This window comes from Solanum stenotomum, chromosome 1 (assembly GCF_019186545.1).
Source record: "Solanum stenotomum isolate F172 chromosome 1, ASM1918654v1, whole genome shotgun sequence".
Classification (NCBI taxonomy): Eukaryota; Viridiplantae; Streptophyta; class Magnoliopsida; order Solanales; family Solanaceae; genus Solanum; species Solanum stenotomum.
Window position 1 is genome coordinate 210,028 of NC_064282.1, and position 19,973 is coordinate 230,000.

Sequence of the window (19,973 nt, forward strand, 5' to 3'; positions counted from 1 at the left end):
ACTATTGCACTAGCAAGAAAATAAGCTATCTCTCTCTCTCAAAGCATTTCTTTTTTCAAAGATCAAACCAAGTTTTTCTTACTAAAAGTAAAATCCAGACAAAAAACATAAACTAGGAAGCATTATTTTCTCAAAAAGTAATTGGAACATGCAACTTTTCTTCAAAAACTGAATTCAAAGGTCACTTATGTCAAGAAGTTTAACAGATAATATTATTGCTTCCAAATCTCAAAATTTTGAGCTATAGGAAGAAATGTCCTTCAATCATGTTTTCACCCTTGAAAGTAATTTGGGTATCTAAAACATGCTCGTTTGTATACGCTCAACTTTGCTACTGACATAACAGAAGCCATCCGGCTCGGTATCAACTTAATCTGAAAAGGAGAAAGTCAGAATATGTTGAGATTAATTAAGCACGCCATCATAAATGACTGACCATGTTCTTTAAATATAGCTTGCGTAAATTGTTACAACAAATCGTGTGCTTTTCCTTAAAAACAATCTCCCAATAGAGAAAAACCCATGGATAAAATACATAATTATGTAATTGACAAGGATACATCTCAAGGTGAACCACCTTCTAATTGAAGCAAGCATGAAGCCTCAACTAAAGAACACTAGGTAGCTGAAACGATTTCACACACGACAGAGATTTCACATTTTGTTGAGGCACATAGCAACAAGATAGCAGTCTACAAGCTCTTCTACTTATACTTGAGAGCATGTCATGCTACTTTTAGAACGGCGTTGTTATGGCAGTTTCATTGCCTCTGCTCTATTTTCTGTAAAAACCTGCAAACTAGCTGAAATGAATGTCAGAATACCTTTTACACATAACATGACCAAGAGTGAAACACAATTTCATGCTCCAAATAAAAGATGCACCATGTTCTGTGATATTTAACCTAGCCTAGAAAGTCATAGCAACATTTCAGTAGAATCGCTAGACAAAAAAGAAGCTATAGAACACAAACAAGTACACAAGCACGTGTGTAACTACAATATATGCCAAATAATTGTACTATGAATAAGTACCTTACCTATGATAATATGGTAAAGTTGCATTTTGAAGGAGAACAAAAGAAAACCTTTGATGCCCAACACATTGTTAAGAATCAGCTTTCCTTATCAGGCTTGTAAAGAGAAGAATGGCGAGTAAACTCAGTGCCACCTGGGCCTCTCAATATTCTTTTTCTTTTCGATAAAATTATGTCAGGACTTTCATCAAAAATTATGTCACGACTTGGAAGCAGATCTGTTTCTTTCTCTCTCATTTTTTTTTTCTTCGTATTATTCTTTTGGTGGATACATATACAACGAAAATCTCTTCGAAATAAAAGTAATACAACCTAGCATCATTTCAAATAGGCAAAGTACACCTAAAATCACAAGGAGATGAGTTGTCCTAAAGGACGTGCAATATCTCTGCTAGAACTTAACTAAGAACATAACCTAACATAAATAGATGATCCGTGTAGGCAATGCCAACTATTTGAAATAGAGAGTTGTTACTTGTTAGCTGATAATAGGTTCAGTGCTAGACTTTTATATTCCTGAAAGTGTGGAACACATCGGACTCCTAGTTTTAAGGTAAATTATACAATATTGGATCAAATGGAACTGAATAGAACTACCTGGAGATAAGTTGGTTGATAGATATTCTACCTACACCTTAACTAGCTTCAACTTGATATTCTTTTGATAGAGTTAACTAATGGTTGGAAAACAGAATTAGTTCTACAAGTGTTCAAAAACACCCCAGGAAGTTCTCAGATGATACATCATACTAAATATTCTGATTTGACACTTCTAAGACTAAGGTGCCTTCAACCCAACTTGCATGTATCTTGACTATTCCCCTAGGTGCATGTATCTTCCTCCCAAAGGTACCAGGTAGTAATCTTGTCAGCTGAAACTTAGAAAATTGGAAGAAATCGGCTAATTTCTTTTTGCTTCTACTAGGATTGGAACTCTCATGATTTTATTTCAACTTCATTGACAACTGATGGTATATTTCCCATTTCGACCCCACTTTCTATTTGTGTCACTTGGGAACATCCTGGAGTGTTTTTTCACACTTGTACAACTAATAATATCTTTCAGATTAGAGATAAGTGTCAAAAATGCACCTAAACTATTCCTTTTTTTTTGAGTTTCATACCTAAACTATCACTTATTAGTTTGAGAAACACACATCAGTGGTGTGTGTAATACACTCTCTTTTATTTGAAAAAACCTTGCCTCATGACATTCCACATGGATAAAATATTTCACCTTAACAAAAATTAAATAAACTATTAATATTAGCTAAAAACTAAAGATTAAAGTATTACCATTTTTTTTAAAATAATTATATTTTTAAAAAATATTTTTTAAAAATAATTAAATTTAAAATATTTCTCACCCCACTCCATCTCATCCCCCCCCCCCCAACAACCCCACGTCCTATTATTTTTTGAAATTTAGACGTCACCCCCTCCCTCACTCCCTAAAAATAATTTTGATATTATTTTTTAAAAAAAAGTAAAATAAAATTCTACCCCACCCCATCTAACCCTCCGCTCCTAATTTATTTTTTACATATTTCTCGTTTTCTATTAGATGTGTACATATATTTTTAGGAAAACGTTCTTTTCTACTTGCATACCAAATATAACAAAAATAAAAGTTTTATTTTATAAAAAGTCTTGCGGCAAGTAAAAAAGTACTTTTTTAGAAAAGAAAATACATATCTAATACAAAACGAGAAAAAAAAAATGGAAGATGGGAGTTATGTGGAGTAGGGTAGAATTTTTTTAAAAAAATTAAATTAAAATAATATCTAAATTATTATTCGAAGGGAATTTTTTTTTAAAAAAATAAACTAAAAATTTGGGATGGGGGAGTACGGTGAGAGGAAGGGGTGGAGTTAGGTAAGAAACATTTTATTTTATAATTTTTTTGGGGGGGAAATAGCAATACTTTAATATTTTTTTTTTTTATTTGCACCGGGTGTCCGAGTCTCTTTGAGCCCCGACTAATCCCGGGGGTGCACAGGCCCTCGGCAAGGAGTTTCCCGCAAGTGCACCACGGTTAATTCAGGTTTTACATGTTTTGTCCATGTAGAGTGTAATATAACAATTTTTTAAATAAAAAAGGGAGTGTATTACACACCATGATGAGAGTGTAATAAAAGAAAGATGTGTGTTTCTCAAACTAATAAGTGATAGTTTAGGTATAAAACCCACTCTCAATAGTTCAAGCATGAAACTAAAAAAAAATGGGATAGTTTAGGTATGTTTTTAACCCTTAACTTCAGATTATTAATTAACTTCCATAAGTATACTTTAGTACTCCCTTTGTTCCACTTTTTTTTTTGGTTCCCACCCGCTCCCTAACAAAAGGAACTCTGTTCTAGGGGGACTCAAACTCAAGACCTCTAGTTAAGGACCCTTCGGGGTGGCCCAGTGGTTTGGGCTTGGGACTTCCATGTTGGAGGTCTCAAGTTCGAAACCCCTTGCCAGCGAAAGCAAGGGGTTTGTCTTCTGGGTCGAGCTCGTCACACTAGGCTTGCCTAGTGCGGGTTACCTCTCCTATGTGGTTTGCGAGCTATTGCATAGGAGCAGGGGTTTTACCCTGTGCGTACCCAAAGGGTAGCGGCTATGGGTTTCCCTGGTCATCAAAAAAGAAAAAAAGAAAAAAAGACCTCTAGTTAAGGATGAAAGAGTACTTACAAGAGTACTTTGCTCCACTTTATGTAACCCTATAACTATCTGAAGTGTAAAATAAGTTTTTCTTTGACCATGTTTTTTTAAATACTTCTTTAATATTTTGAATTGTAAACTATTGTGACTTACAATACTTTTTATATAGTTTTTAAAGATGTAAAACTTTATTTTTTAAAAAAATGAAGATTCAATGTTCAAATTCACTCAGAAAATTAGTCAATTTAACCACAGATATTTTTCAATGTGTCACACAAAATGGAACAGGGGTAATATTTTTCTCCACAGATAAATATTTTACCTAACTCGGTCTATCTGAGCTTCACCATGTTCGTCCCACATCTGGATAAAGGAAGAAGGTTGGGGTAATTGACGGCAAGCTAAAATATAGTCACCATATTATGAAACTTCTAAAATTTGAATTTGTTGGAATGTGCTCAATGTATTCAATACGCAATCAAATGATTTCTCCCCAAAAGAAGAGAAGAATTCCCCTTGCTTTTTGCTCTGCTCGTGCGTGGCACTCCTTGCTTGGAGGTGTCAAATGAAGCTAAGATATTAGGAGCCCAAAATTTATGGGTTGCGCTTAAGATAATTTAATAATGTGTTGCGTATTAACTTGTATAATTACAACCCATTTTAACATAATACCCAACTTAGCCCAGTTTCTATGCCAATTCAACCCCCTTTCTAACCTGACTACATGTGTGTAAAGATGGGACAATCGTTATCTCTTTAGTTTATATTGACCTTTTCACTTGATATGAAATTGGAATGAGAACTGAGTTTGTTAACCAATTCGAAACTCAATTCGAATAAAACTGTTTTTTTTCTCATATACTATCCTAATATGCTTATTTTTGGCAAACTGAAATATCTTAAGTTACTTCTTACTTTTTTTTTTTAATTTCATTTCACCTTCTTGTTTTTTGTTACCAAATTCTTATTTTTTTTATATTTTTTTTTAATCACCTAATATGGAAATGATCTATCAAGGTCTCTTTTTTTGGAATAATAAAGTCACTTGATTATTGTTATTTGATTCTAAAAAAAACATTATTTTGCATGCCATGTCATATTAAAAAATAATTGTCTACATTCCATATGCCAAATTATTACTATTAGAATAGGAATATGAACAAGAATAATATATACCATCATACTTAGAATAGTAATAGGAATAAAAATAGTATATAGAATACTACTTAGAAAAGGATTGTATGGTAGAGTCCTAGTTGAAATTTGAATCTAATGTAGTGTCTTTTAATAGAGTCTCAATGTAATAATGTAGAGACCAATTCAATAATATTCTTTTTCAATATTTCTCAAATGGTATCAAAACTCCTACGATCTTGATAGAAAATCAAAAAAAAGATTCCGCCGTTGGCGGGCGGCTATGACTCATATGTCGTCCGTCTTGCCATTGGTAATGTTAACCAAAGTAGGGCCAGTGATATATGAATGAAAACCATATTCAGGGGAAGAAAACTTAGTCTAAAAGGACTCTGTGCGTCAACTTCTGACGACTTTCTAGGGTTGTTCTGTCAACCCCGTATTAGTCAGTATTTGTGTAACAGCGTGTCATCTTTCCGGCAACTACTTTCTCATCTGATTTGTGTAGCACCGTGCCATCATTTCGGTGACTACTTTCTTAAATTTGATTTGTGTAGCACTGTGTCATCTTTCCGGTGACTATTTTTTTTACATTTGATTTGTGTAGCACCGTGCCATCTTTCCGGTGACTATTTTTTCATGTTTAATTCATGTAGCACTATGTCATCCTTCCAGTGACTACTCTCATATTTGATTTTTGTAGCATCGTGTCATCATTCCGGTGACTATTTACTTTTGTGTAGCACTATGCCATATTTTCGGTGACTACTTTTTCATATTTAATTTGTGTAGCACCGTGTCATCTTGTCGATGACTACTTTTTCATATTTAATTTACGTAGCACCGTGCATCTTTTCGGTGACTCCTCAGATCTGATTTACATAGTTTCAACTTTGTCAATGTTGTGCAAAATCCAACATATCCGAGAGTTTCCGAAAAATCCAAGTTTTCAAGCAATATTCTCTTTGTTTTAGATTCACTTTATCCAAAAGGATATACTCAGATATTTGGGCTGGGATCTCGATGAATAAGTATATATGGAGCAACCACTTGGTTTTGTTGCTCAGGGGGAATCTAGCAGCCTTATATGTCGATTGTGCAAGTCACTCTATAGTATGAAACGTTCTTCTCAAGCTTGGTTTGGGAAGTCGGGAGATATTGTTACAAAACTTGTGAGTCAAGTGATCAACTTGTAGATATCTTCATCAAGTCCCTCATCGGTCCTCATATTAATTACATTTGTAACAAGCTAGGTACATATGACTTGTATGCACCAGCTTGAGGGGGAGTGTTAGAATAAAGGCATAATCCATAAACATGATCCTTAACTTGGCGTCAGCTGGCAACTATGACCTTTAACTTTGGATGTGCACAAGTAGACAATTAAATTTGTATAAAATTGAACAAATAGACACATCCGTCCTACAAGGCACCCTACATGAAAATTTTGTGTCCTACGTGTATTATGCCGTGTAGGACACATGTGTCTACTTATTCAATTTTATACAAGTTTAAGTGTCTACTTGTGTATACTCAAAGTTGGAGGGCATAGTTGTCCGTTGAAGCCATGTTAAGGGTCATGTTTATGTATTGTGCCTAGAATAAAAATAGGAACAAGAATAATATATACCATTCTACTTAGAATAGGAATAGGAATAGAAATAGTATATAGAACCCTACTTAGGAAAGGATGGTATTGTAGTGTCCTAGTTGGAAAAGGAGTCTAATGTAGTGTCTATAAATAGAGTCTCAATGTAATAATGTAGACACAACAATTCAATAATATTCTTTTTCAATATTTCTCATAAATACTATTAATTAAATTGTAAAAATTATGAAGTTGGTCCCATACTATAAAGTCTATATCAATTTACTCTACAAGGAGCTGCACCTAAATGAAAATTTAGTACAAATCTGGGCTGATTTTATGGGTTGAATGCCATTTGTCATAAATTATAGCAAGTGTTTAATATTGTTTAGATTAAGTGGGTCAAACTGGACGGGTCATGACCCAAACCAGATTCTAGCCCATGTTAGCCCAAAGTAAATTTGGGTGGGTTATGATCCAACATGACTTTTAGCTCAGCCCATTTTAACCTCTTCAATTTCAGTCCTCCACCACCCCCACCCACACACCCACACATTTGACAGCCTTAGTGCTCCCTTAGGAACGTTCCTCACATAGCCATGTAGGACAATCGTCAAATTTGATACATCAAACTTTTGCCAAAAGGAAAGAAACTAGCAGTATAAAAAAGATGGGAATGCAAGAGAACTCTGTATCTGAAATTTATTTTTGTTAATGGTGTAAAATGGAGCATTGTGGAGGAAGCTGAATCTATCTGTGACATGCTAGAGTCCCAACAGGATAAGATGGGATATACTTTTGCTGAATGTAATTTTTTTGCGGCACTTGTACAGTTTTACAGCATATACTCGTGTTGTTATTTATAAAATTTTCTTATCCTCAAGAGAAAAATAAAAACTCTGAATGTGAAACAAATATACTCCAACCCAATTCAATTTCTCAAGGATAGAACAAGGAAAGATTTCTTCAAATTCATTGCCAAAGAAATGGTTACGGAAAAAAAAAAGGGAAATACCTACATCATGTGTCCATTCAAAAAGCTAATGAGCTCCGGGCGCATCTCTCATGCTGAAATTCAGACTATTTCGCATCGTTCGTCTTCCTATGCATGGATTTCCTTTTTGCATCATAGCAACAAATTCTCCATAATCAATGCGTCCATCCTGAAAAGGGAATCCACCAGAAGATCAACTAAATAGTTAGTCAAATGAAGTAACAAGAGATGTAGAGATGCCAAAAGAATCATTCCATCCATTTAAAATACAGATTTCCTAAAGCATAACAATTTGCCTGTATCACGGCTGCAGCAGAGGCCCTAATCCAATACTGAGGCTCCAGAAAACTAATCAAAATACAGCAAAGATTTGTTTGATTTGAAGAAAGACAGAAATGTCTGTAACGGTACCCATTCATATTTATTATGCTACAATTTCTTTGTCTTCTTTTTTTTCTTTTGGACAACTATGTCAGCTTTGTCTTCTCATCATGTCTTTGAATACACAAAACTACTTGGATTATGAAGTGAACAGAGCTACAAGAAGTTCTTCAAAAATAATTTTCAAAGCATATCATTGCATCTGAGCAATTATAAATAAACTAGGTAAATTACCCGTGCTTCGCACGGGATTGAACTATTTTATTAAGCTCACATATGATCATTCGGTAATATCCGTATTTTCGAAACATACACTACATTGTCAATAACAGTTTATCTTAAGGAAAAGCTTCATATGAAATCTTAAAGTCCTATATTTTTTTTAATTTTCGTTTTTGTTGCACAAAAATTATGAGTAGTAGAGAGATTAATCAGTAGAACTGCAAAACATGAAGAAATTTAATCTCCTAATGTGTGTCCACTTTTTTATTGATAAGTTCCAAGAATACTTCAACTTTATCCTCAATATAATTGACTTACGTTATCCTGATCAACTTCTCTGATAATATCCTCAAAGAATACATCTGTAATGTTATGATCTGCACACGCCTGCTGGAGCTCATCTACAGTAATATAACCACTTCCATCCTTGTCAAAATACTGAAATGCTGCCATGAGATGTTCCTCGCGGTCCAATTTGTTAAGGTGAATAGTTGCTGCTATGAATTCTCCATAGTCAATAGTTCCACTATTGTCCACATCAGCCTGAAAGCAGTAATATTACATCGATGGCCTTAAAGAGTTAGATAAGCACTTCCGCATGAACCTCATAGACAAACATGTTTAGGGAGAAATACAAAGATAATCACGGGCCTAATTAAAGATACAACTAGAACCATTAACAGAAAGTTGTTTCTGATAAAGCATATATGTGGTGCCAACTACTTGGTAAGCCTGCACAACCTCCTCAGTTACCAGAAACTTATCATACACATACACAACAACAACAAAAAATGTTGGGCACCTTTCCAGTGAAGCTTTGGCAACTACATTGAGTTTTAAGTGCTCCTTCATGAATGTACATAATTAATTAAACAAAGTAAAGTGCCAAATCCCAATCTGACTCTAGTATTTGCACATCGAATAACCTTGAGATTTGACCATTAGTTCATGATCTTATGTCATTTTACATTTTTCTGCTCCTACCGACCTTTGCGTAGAGTCACATCACCAGATGCACAAAATAAATACAATTAATAAAAATAAAAAAAAAAATTAGTTTGCAGTCTAGGTTTTCTTACCGCATCCATAAGTTCCCGTATCTCTATATCCTTCAGAGTAGAGCCATATTTTCTCAAACCAGCTTTTAGTTCATCGAATGTAATTGCACCACTGTTATCAGTATCCATGGCCTTAAACATCTCCTTAAGACCGGCAATCTCCTCCTCTGACAAGCTCTCAGCAATCACCTAAAAGCATATTAAGTATGAAAACATCAATAATTGCATTATTTGGTTACACACCTCCCAGAAGCTATGTTGCTTGGACTCTTCAAAAATGACCATGGGTGCGTGTCGGTTTCTCCAAAAGTAGTGTATTTTTGGAGAATCCGACACGGGTGCAGCATCGAAAGTGAAGAGTCCACACAACTTAGCCCAAAGGACATAATCAGCATTTTCTTGTGTAACTTCAATAATGAGGTTTATGGACACTGAAGAACCATAATTAACAGACTTGGGCAAAAAAGTTATGTGTAGATATATATATATATATATATATATGCATACCCGCAGAGCCATCTTTTTTAATTTGTTCATTGCAGAAAAGTGTTTGAGGCGAGAAAGTACTGCAGGATCAAGTGCTCTATCAGGAGCAACACCATTTTCACAAATCCAAGGATGACCTGCAGAATTTTAGAGGAAACCATAACACCAGTCAGCAGCTGGTTACATGAAAGACACCGTACAAGTCGGCATAGATAGACAATACAATTGAAATTTGAGAAATACAATGACTTGGTCCACTTTATGCAGTGCAAATTGATCTATTACGGCTTGTAGTCAAGCCAAATTTATTATTTAAATCAGAAATACAGAAAATAAACCTGATATTTCCAAAGGGCTCATAGATAACCTAACAAGTTATAGTTCAGGAATGAGAAACTCCTCTCTACTGTTAAACTAACAGTTTTTTACATAAATTAGATACATTAGTAGTCAATCTGCCACCAGAAGCACAGTCCAGAAGAAAGTTAAGAGGGTTCTTATAACTCTGACAGAACAACAACACTGTTACAACACAGTATCTCTTGATATAACAACTATCAAACAAGCAAAATCATATTTATCTCATGGGAGAAAATAATGATCCATTCAGCAACCAGTAAAAATGTAAGGTTACTATAACTTATAAGGTAAATAAACTTACATAATACTTCATGAGCAGTTAACCGCTCTGAGGGTCGCATGCATAACATCTTCCGGATGAGATCTTTTGCACTCTCCGATATTAAAGGCCAAGGATCTGAGTCAAAATCAATGTGCCCTTTCAGAACTGCATCAAATATCCCCTGCTGTGTTTCTGAAGAATTTAGATGGTAAGTTAAAAGGACAAAAATCAGACAAGTTACAGCTATATTGTATAGGATTATAAACATACCAGCCCAGAATGGTGGAACTCCACTTAGCAGGATATAGAGTATGACCCCTGCTGTCCAAACATCTGCTTCTGGACCATAATGCTTCAAAAGCACCTCAGGAGCAACGTAGTATGGACTCCCAACAACATCTATGAAAATTTGGCCTGGAGAAGCAAGCAACAAAATCCATCAAACCAACATACCAATTTAAGGGAACTGCCACCAAATCAACGTTAAAAGTAGCTAACTATTCATCTAGATTGAGAGTTGGTGCATAAAAGCATCTCCAAGATCATACTTCATTAGTAGTAGCCTACCAGCATGGACATGAACAACTACACAGAGCCTTAATATGTCCGTCCACGCACACAATTAAAAGAATAGCTACACTCAGAGCTAGAATAATTTAACCTGGCTATGGGCTATGAGTAAAAAAATAGAAAGTGAAAGAGAAGAAAGTAGGAGATTGACCTGGCTTAAAGAAGACTGAGAGTCCAAAGTCAATGGCCTTGAGTGAGAAATCATCATCCTTGTTAACCAACAAGAAATTCTCAGGTTTGAGATCTCTATGCATAACTCCAAGTGAATGGCATGCCTCAACAACACCCACAATAATTTTAGTCAAATCGGCAGCCTTTCTCTCGGTGTAGTGTCCTCTTTGAATGATGCGGTCAAACAATTCACCGCCACCACAAAGTTCCATGACAATATGAACATACAAAGGATCCTCATAAGCACCCTTGATGGAAACGATGTTTTTGTGACCAGCCAAATGGTGCATTATCTGAATTTCCCTCCTGACATCTTCTACATCCTCCTTAGAGATGAGTTTTCTCTTGGCAATAGATTTACAGGCGTAGTCGATACCGGAAGATAATTCGGTGCATAAATAAGTGGTGCCAAACTGACCTTGTCCTAGTTTGCGGCCGAGGGTGTATAGATCGCGAATGTTAGGGGTCTTATGACCGAGGACGTAATAGGACTGGTTAGTGCTTGTACGATTCATGGTGACGAGGGGTTGTTGTTCCTTTTTTGGGTTGGGGGAATCGGAATTATGTTTGGGATTGGAATTGGATTCTGAATGATCTTGAGGCTGAGGGTAGCCCTGAAAAGTTTTGCCTCCGAAAGATCCACGGCATGCGTTGCCCATCAAACAATCAAAATCCCCAGCACTCAGCTCAGCTTCGATAACAACGCTTTCCTCATCCAATACTAGTAGTTGTTTTCTTGAAGAATATTGATATTGATAGATAGATCTAAACTAGACTAGCGACGAAGACATGAATTCGATGGGAAGAAGAAGATACAATACACACAGGTCAACTCCAACAGCGATCTACTCTCCTATCCTACTTGCAATTTTTTTTATTATCTTTATTTATCAAAATCTACTACGTTTGCCTCTTTTTATTTTACTATTGCTGAAAACAAGTTTACATTTTTCTCTTTTTAAAAGCTAGCACACTCATAAATGGTGGAAAACGACAATGCCGAGGCGGAATGGCTTTGCTCGTTTTGGAATTTTCTTTCTCATATTTTGTCCGCCCTTTCTTCTTTTAGATTTAAGGGATAACTAGTAAAATTATTAATATTATGGAATTTATAAAATATACTTAAAATTTATCCGTTATTAAAACTAAAACACTATATTATCTTACATATAACATTACATAGTAACAAACATTAATAATGTAAAGGAAAGTGAAAATTATTATATCTTATCATTTATCATTAATAACATAAGCATAAAATAATGACTATAAAAATACATATCATGATAATGTAACATAAGCAATGGTGTCAGTGAGCCACTCAATAGGAGCAAAGTAAACAAATATTTAATTGTGAAGAAGAATAAGAAGAGGTTTAGAATTTTTGTTGTTTTAAAATGAGAGGAATTTCCTCTATTTATAGAAAACAAAGAATAGTGTGAACAAATATTTATTGTGCATTATCAAAAAGTTATAACTATTTGAAAAAGTTGTAACCCTTCGTAAAGGTCATAACTTTTCATATAAATCACAATTTTTCATAAAAGTCCCAACTCTTCACAAAAGTCACAATTTTTCATAAAATTCGCAACTCTTCATTAAAATAATAACTTTTCATAAAAGTCACAATTTTTCATAAAATTCGCAACTCTTCATTAAAATAACAATTTTTCATAAAAGTCACAATTTTTCATAAAAGGGGAAGACTGGTTTTGTAAATAAATAAATTAAAAGAGAATTCTTGTTTGTGGTAGCGCCACGTAGGCAGGCCTAAGGTTCTCTTTTATATATATACTAGATAATGTTGCCCGTGCTATGCACGGACCTAATAATATAAATGGTATATTCTGGGGTTAATAACCGAGTTTTTGAAGTGATTGTTTGCGTGGATAAATGAATAAGTTTTTTTATGACAAACTTGTACTTTCTTTGACATTATTTAAGGCATAATAAGACTACTCACATACAACATTTTTGAAATATTTTATGTTGTCAATTATTATGATTTATAATATTTTTACGATAGATTCACTTCAAGAATCAGTGGAATTTTTTGTATTTTTTTCAAAACATATTTTATGTTGTCAATTATTATAATTTATAGTATTTTTACGCAATTTATAAATATATAAAAAAAATAAGACAAATAAATTAAAATGGACCCAATATATGTTATTTTTGTTGTCTCAATTTATGTGACACAATGAAATTTGAAGAGTCATCCAAATTTTCATATTTTTTTAAAAAATGTTTGAAGTTATTAATTATTGTGATTTATAATATTTTTATGTAACTTTGAAATAATGTACATTACTAGTCACTTTGCCTAATTTATGTGATATGGATAAAATTACAAAATTAACCCTTTTGAAAATGTATTTAAGATATTTAAGTTGTTAATTATTATTATTTATAATACTTTTTTGGTAATATTAAAATGATATGTGTTATTTTTTCTGTTCCAATATATGTGAGCCTGATAGAATTCTGAGAGTCAACCTATGTTATTATATAGCTTTTAATATATTTTAAATTGGTAATTATTGTAATTTTTAATGTTTTTTAAGTCATTTGTAAATGATATATGTTGCTTCCTTGATTGAGACTTTTCCATTTGTGAGATATATATATATACATATCGTGCTATGCACGGGCCCAATAATATAAATGGTATGTTTTGGGGCTAATAATCGAGTTTTTGAAGCGATTGTTTGCGTGGATAAAGGAATAAGTTTTTTTATGACAAACCTGTACTTTTTTTGACGCTATTTAAGGCATAATAAGACTACCCACACACAACATTTTTGAAATATTTATGTTGTCAATTATCATGATTTATAGTATTTTTACGATAGATTCACTTGAAGAATCAGTGGAGTTTTTTGTATTTTTTTTCAAAACATATTTTATGTTGTCAATTATTATAATTTATAGTATTTTTACGCAATTTTTAAATATATAAAAAAAATAAGACAAATAAATTAAAATGGACCCAATATATGTTATTTTTGTTGTCTCAATTTATGTGACACAAATAAAATTTGGAGAGTCATCCAAATTTTCATATTTTTTTTTTAAATGTTTGAAGTTATTAATTATTGTGATTTATAATATTTTTATGTAACTTTGAAATAATGTACAGTACTGGTCACTTTGCCTAATTTATGTGATATGGATAAAATTACAAAATTAACCCTTTTAAAATGTCTTTCAGATATTTTAAGTTGTTAATAATTATTATTTATAATACTTTTTTGGTAATATTAAAATGATATGTGTTATTTTTTCTGTCCCAATATATGTGAGCTTGATAGAATTCTGAGAGTCAACCTATTTTATTATATAGCTTTTAAATATTTTAAAGCTTTTTAAGTCATTTGTAAATAATATATGTTGCTTTCTTGATTAAGACTTTTCCATTTGTGAGATATATATATATATATATATATATATATTTTATATTATTTTAAAAGGGAGTTTATGCCCAAGTTCTCCTATATAATAAATATAATATATAATATTTAAGAAAGTCTCAATCTTGACAAGTATATTATAATATATAATATTCAAGGTTGGGAAAAGTTTCAATCTTGAATATTATATTTTATACTTGGGCCTAAACTCTATTATATATTATAAATATACCTGGGTATAAAATAGAATTTTAAAAATCCCACAAGTATAATATATAATATTCAAGATTGAGAAAAGTCTCAATCTTGAATATTACATGTTATACTTGGGCCTAAACTCTCTTTTATAATATAGTAGAATATGATTTCAGAGACCACCCTTCACGTTTCGCTCAATTACTTTAACCTTCTTTGTGGTTTACGATATTACGTATACCTTTTTTATTTTAATTTTTTTGTAACAAATCCTTTTATCTATTTTTTATTAATGTAATAAATTAAATACACTTGACAAATCTACCTTTTTTTAATATTACATTTTTCATTTAAACTCTCATATTTAACCAAAAAAAAAAAAACAATGTTAAAATCCCGTAATTTCTTTGTTGGAAAGTATTTTTCCCTACAAACATGGGTCCTACGCTTTCTTCTTCTTCCTGCCCCGTGAGGCCAATTATTCCATGGACGTGTATCTTTCAAAATCTAACTGAAACTGATAATTCGAATCAACAAAAAATTATTGGTTTATTGGTAATGAATTATTAGTTTAACGGTTTCTCTGACGGCCGGGTTTTGATTTTTTATTATCCGGTTATTCATTCTTAATGGTTTGAGATTTTTTCTTAACTGGTTAACCGATAACCTAATAGTAAATTAAATAATTACATTTATACCATTTGGTATATAAAGTCCTTGACTTAGAATTTAGTTTCATATTTTAATTTATGGTTGTCTCAAACTCTCAGTGATTCTACAATGTAACAATGCTTGTTTTAGATTAAGCAAAAGTACTCATTACCCCCCTGAAGTTGAAACTTTTTATACGGTGTACACCTAAACTAAATTTCATTTTTATTACCCCTAAATTTGTTTATTCCTTCGTCGCGTACACCTTTTTCGTCCACCTGCTCCTATTGTGACTACACGCGCGCGCGACAGCTGGCAAAAGTGGTGATGTGAATTTCCACCTGGATAAATAATAGCCACCTAGATAAATTAATATTGCAAAAAATAAATTTCTTAAATTTAAAATTCATTGTTTAAAAGTTATTTTTGAATAAGGGCTGATTTCGCGGAACTCCTTCTGGATTTGGGTTTTTCTAGACGTGAAGTTGGTCGATTAAATTTCAAATTTGTCTGAAATTCTTACCAAGTAAGTGTTAATCTTTGTTTCCTTTACTTTTCATTTACATTTTGCCCTATTTTTCATTTAAAATATGCTAAATATTAAATTCATCGTTTAAAAGTTATTTTTGAATAAGGGCTAATTTCGCGGAACTCCTTGAATTTCAAATTTGTCGGAAATTCTTACCAAATAAGTGTTAATCTTTGTTTCCTTTACTTTTCATTTACATTTTGCCCTATTTTTCGTTTAAAATATGCCAAATATTAAAGAAAAATGGAGATTTTACGTTTTTTTACCGTTGTAGCTTTGTGATGTGGCAAAAAATCACTTCCTCATGCGCCTAGTAGAGTGTGTTGTCAATTTCTACGCCAGGTGGACAAAAAAGGTGTACGCGACGGAGGAATAAACAAGTTCGGGGGTAATTAAAACGGAATTTAGTTTAGGCGTACACCGTATAAAAAGCTTCAAGTTCAGGGGGGTAATGAGTACTTTTGCCTTCAGATCAAAGATGCAATTTTTCAAATCATGTGCATGGTTCATTTGGTTTGTCATCTTGTTTTTAAGTAATTTTCAACGATTATTTTTTTATGTCAAATCTTAACGATTAAACCGATAACTAAATTGATAATGATCAATAATTGGTAAGATAATATATTTATGATTTTATAACGGTTTAACATATACACAAATTGATAACTGATAAATCAAACAAATACTTCAAATTGAACTAATCGATACACAACCGTAAGAATACCCTCTAGGATAAAAAAATTGCAGTACTTTTGCTCCAAAACTAATTAAACCGCGAGGAACTTTATGTGTTGCAATGTATACAGAGGAGAAAATAAGGATGACCAATAACTCGTGCAAAGAAAAAGACCGAAGAGAAAGAGAACTTGGGACCTGTTTGAAGAGAAGAATTTTTTGAGCGAAGGATTTAAAAAAAAAAGAATTTATCAAATATGATATTTTGATAAAAACAATTAACTAAAGGAATTTAGTAGAGTATTAGAAAAGGGCAAATTTGTCAAATTGTATTTTATTGCATTAATGAAAAATAGATTAGAAAGAATTGTTACAAAAAAAATCAAAATAAGGGAGGTATGCGTAATATCACAAATCTCGAGGGATGTGAATGTTATTGAGTGAAGCGTGAGAGGAGGTCTCTCAAATTGTCCCTTCATCAAATCATACGAGTTCTAATTTATTATGCTTAGATTATACTCTCTCTATCCCATTTAATATGAGTTAATTTGACTCGGCACAGAGTTTAAAATATAAAGGAAGACGTTTGAAACTGGTGATAAAAAATAAGTGAGTGATAGATATTTGTGTCTGTCCCATTTATATGAGTTGATTTGACTAGGCACAGAGTTTTAAAAAAAAGGCGTTTGAAACTTGTGATAAAAAAATAAGCAAGTGATAGATATTTGTGTGACTATAAATTGTTAAGGGTTAAATTGTTATTTAATATAGAAACGTGTCATTCTTTTTAAGATGGATTTAAAAGAAAAGTAAGTCATATAAATTGAAACAAAGGGAGTAATTAAGACAAAATCTATATATTTACATCTAATTAGCGTAAACATTGACAAAAGAGTAAAATTTTACTTTATTCTATTTCATCCGTTCATTTTTACTTGTTATATTTAAACTTGACATCATTAAAAAAATAATGATTGATATGGTTAATTTATTACACTATTATTTTTTATACGGAAAATGGTCAAAACTATTTTTCAACTATTTGAAATAGAGCAAATATACCCTTCAACTATATTTTGTCTCAATACAACCCTTCCCGTCTTACTATTGGATCACTTCTATCCTTTCATTTAACGGAATAAAATGTGACATTAATGGAATAAGATGTGGCATTCAATGTGTAAATTATAATGCCACATAGACGTCCACCTAAGCACACCCGCCCCACCCACTAAATGATCCAACCCTGCCCCTTCACTTCCACCATCGACTCCACAAAGAATAATTTCTCTGGCACTATATTGGCCCCCACCGAACTTCATTTTGTCCGTCAAGATTCGCCCATCCCCGCCTCGCCCTTTCGCTCTTCTCCTTCGTTGCCACACTCTCAGAACCTCTCTCACTTGGGTCAACCTTTTATCCAGTGTCAATTGACCCAACTCTCTTCAATAACAATTGTCTCTTCTTCTTCAAAAGTTATATTGGACAAGTATCGATTTCTTTGACAGAGAATTCAATTGAGTTTGTTTAAAATCAGGCAACTTGACATTTATGTGGACAATCATCTCACTGTCCATGGAATCGACGGTGTATTGGACCATCGAAGACGATTCACTGTTGCTGCTGTTACGATCCGATTTTGAAAACTAAAGGTTTCGAAACCTTTTCGCAACTTTATTTTATTAACCTTTTGGAAAAATGATTAATTTAGGAGTCGCCACTTAATTTTTTAGGAAAAATTAAGAAAATCATTTGAAAAAAGAGTTTTTGAAAGGAAATATTTTAAATAAAATCAAAGTCGGGTAAGGGTTCAAATAATCCTCTAAGGAAGGGTTTAAGCATCTTAGAGAATCCGCACATGCGGTTGACCGACGAATTTTAAAAATTTTGGCTAATTTTATAAAATAAAAAGAATTACTTATAAAAATTCCTGTTTGAAACTTAGATAAAAATCTTTTGAAACTTGCAAAATCTCAAGAATAATCCTAACTTAAAATTTTATCCATAGTCAAGTTTTTGAACTATACAATTAATTTAAACTCATAAACATGGACTAAAGCTTTTCAATAACTATGAAAGAACATGAAAGGTTCTTAAGTTATTCTAATAAACTTAAGTTGTCTAACTTAAAACGATTTGACAAGTGATAAGAAACAAGAGATATGATTTAAGAAATAACATTCATAACTCTGGTGAGGATTCATCTAGTTCAAAGGCAAAACAAACAAGAGTTAGTAAGATCATAGCAAACACACCATATAAAAAGAGTTAAATATAAATGAGAGAATAAAATTTGGGCTTCCTGACCCTTAGTCTGCTCCTTTTTCTGCTGCTTCTGGCGCTATTTTCCGACCTTTTAAGTCGAAGAAAATGCTAAATTCAGCACTTTAAGGCTGCTGCAACTTTGCCTCATTAATTATGGATTTTAACCCAATTTTGCTCCTCGTTTTTCAGCTTTTTGAGGCAGTTGCAACTCTGCTTCAGCTGGTGCCATTTTCTAACTTTCAAGTCCAAGAAAATGCTACTCTTTTAGCCCTTTAGGCTACTGCTGGTGCTGTCTTCTTGCTGTTTAATCCAAAAATATTAGCTTCCTTTCAATCGGCTTAAAGGAGGTTGACTCAAAGAGAAACGAATGCAAGGAAGGGAGTTCCATTAGACTCGAACAAAAAGGTTCATGCACAGAAAAATGGTGGAAACAAAGATTAGCAAAACAATTAAGCGAAAACCAATATGACTTAATGACAAACAAGTGATATAATTCAATCCAATATTAGGAGTTTAGTTCAGGAAGTCAAAACAATACATATGGAGCTACAGAAAGATAGGACTAGCTTGATCACATAATTGTTTCCATTAATCACAACTCAACTTTAACTATAAGATATTAGCAACAGTGATTAACTTCAAGGAATAGAAATTAATGGTTGTCAACCGCCAAAATTTTAAAGGAATACAACTGAAGAAAACTTGAAAGAAAATCAATCCATATTTCTATCAATATTCAATTTCCGACAAGACAGACATACTAAAAATAATCAGTTTTGGCAAAATAGAGACAAACTTCAGCAATACAATTGATGAGCAATTTAAGAACCACCAAGTTCAACATAGCATTTTAAGACCAAACATTTTGATGTAGAGGAGTAAACGACTTATATTCTTAATCATATGCATTTAAAGAGGGCAACGAGAAGGAAGGAAACCATCAGTTGTACAACATGAATTAAAAAGGGCATGAGAAGATAAAACAGTAAACAGACTAAAGAGCATACACTCCAGGTTCAAGAACTCAGCTAAAATAGAGAGATAACAGACAACAAATCAAATGGACATGAAGATTTGACTACGGAATAGTTGCGGACCAATTTTACATAGCTATTCCAACTTAATCAGGAACAACAACTAGAAGCACGCACATGAAAAGAAACTTACTCTACCCATGGAACAACAAAACTAAAACTAAAAGATCACCCAAAATCAACATGAAGGATCTATACAAAGTAGTCCAAGATAAAATAAAAAGTTATTGAACTCATATGCATATTAATAGCTAGAGAAAAACTATCTCAGGGAAGCTAAACAAAATTTAAACATGATGAGA

General features: G+C 32.8%; 1 protein-coding gene across 6 annotated transcripts; it reads right to left on the reverse strand.

Moving 5' to 3' along the window:
* Nucleotides 1-375: 375 nt before the first annotated feature.
* Nucleotides 376-11,784, reverse strand: LOC125877977 (calcium-dependent protein kinase 5). 6 transcript variants are annotated; one of them, XM_049559309.1, is made up of 8 exons: nt 10,890-11,784; nt 10,439-10,582; nt 10,208-10,360; nt 9,568-9,683; nt 9,082-9,249; nt 8,321-8,545; nt 7,425-7,568; nt 376-792 (listed from the first exon to the last, which is right to left on the reverse strand). In XM_049559309.1, the coding sequence occupies exons 1-7, from the start codon at nt 11,566-11,568 to the stop codon at nt 7,446-7,448; spliced, it is 1,608 nt and encodes a 535-aa protein (XP_049415266.1). In that variant the 5' UTR covers nt 11,569-11,784; the 3' UTR covers nt 376-792; nt 7,425-7,445. The 6 variants fall into 6 exon arrangements, with proteins under 6 accessions (XP_049415266.1, XP_049415239.1, XP_049415252.1 ...); XM_049559282.1 differs by having other exon boundaries at nt 376-799; XM_049559295.1 differs by having other exon boundaries at nt 376-803.
* Between the last annotated feature and the right edge of the window lie 8,189 nt (nt 11,785-19,973).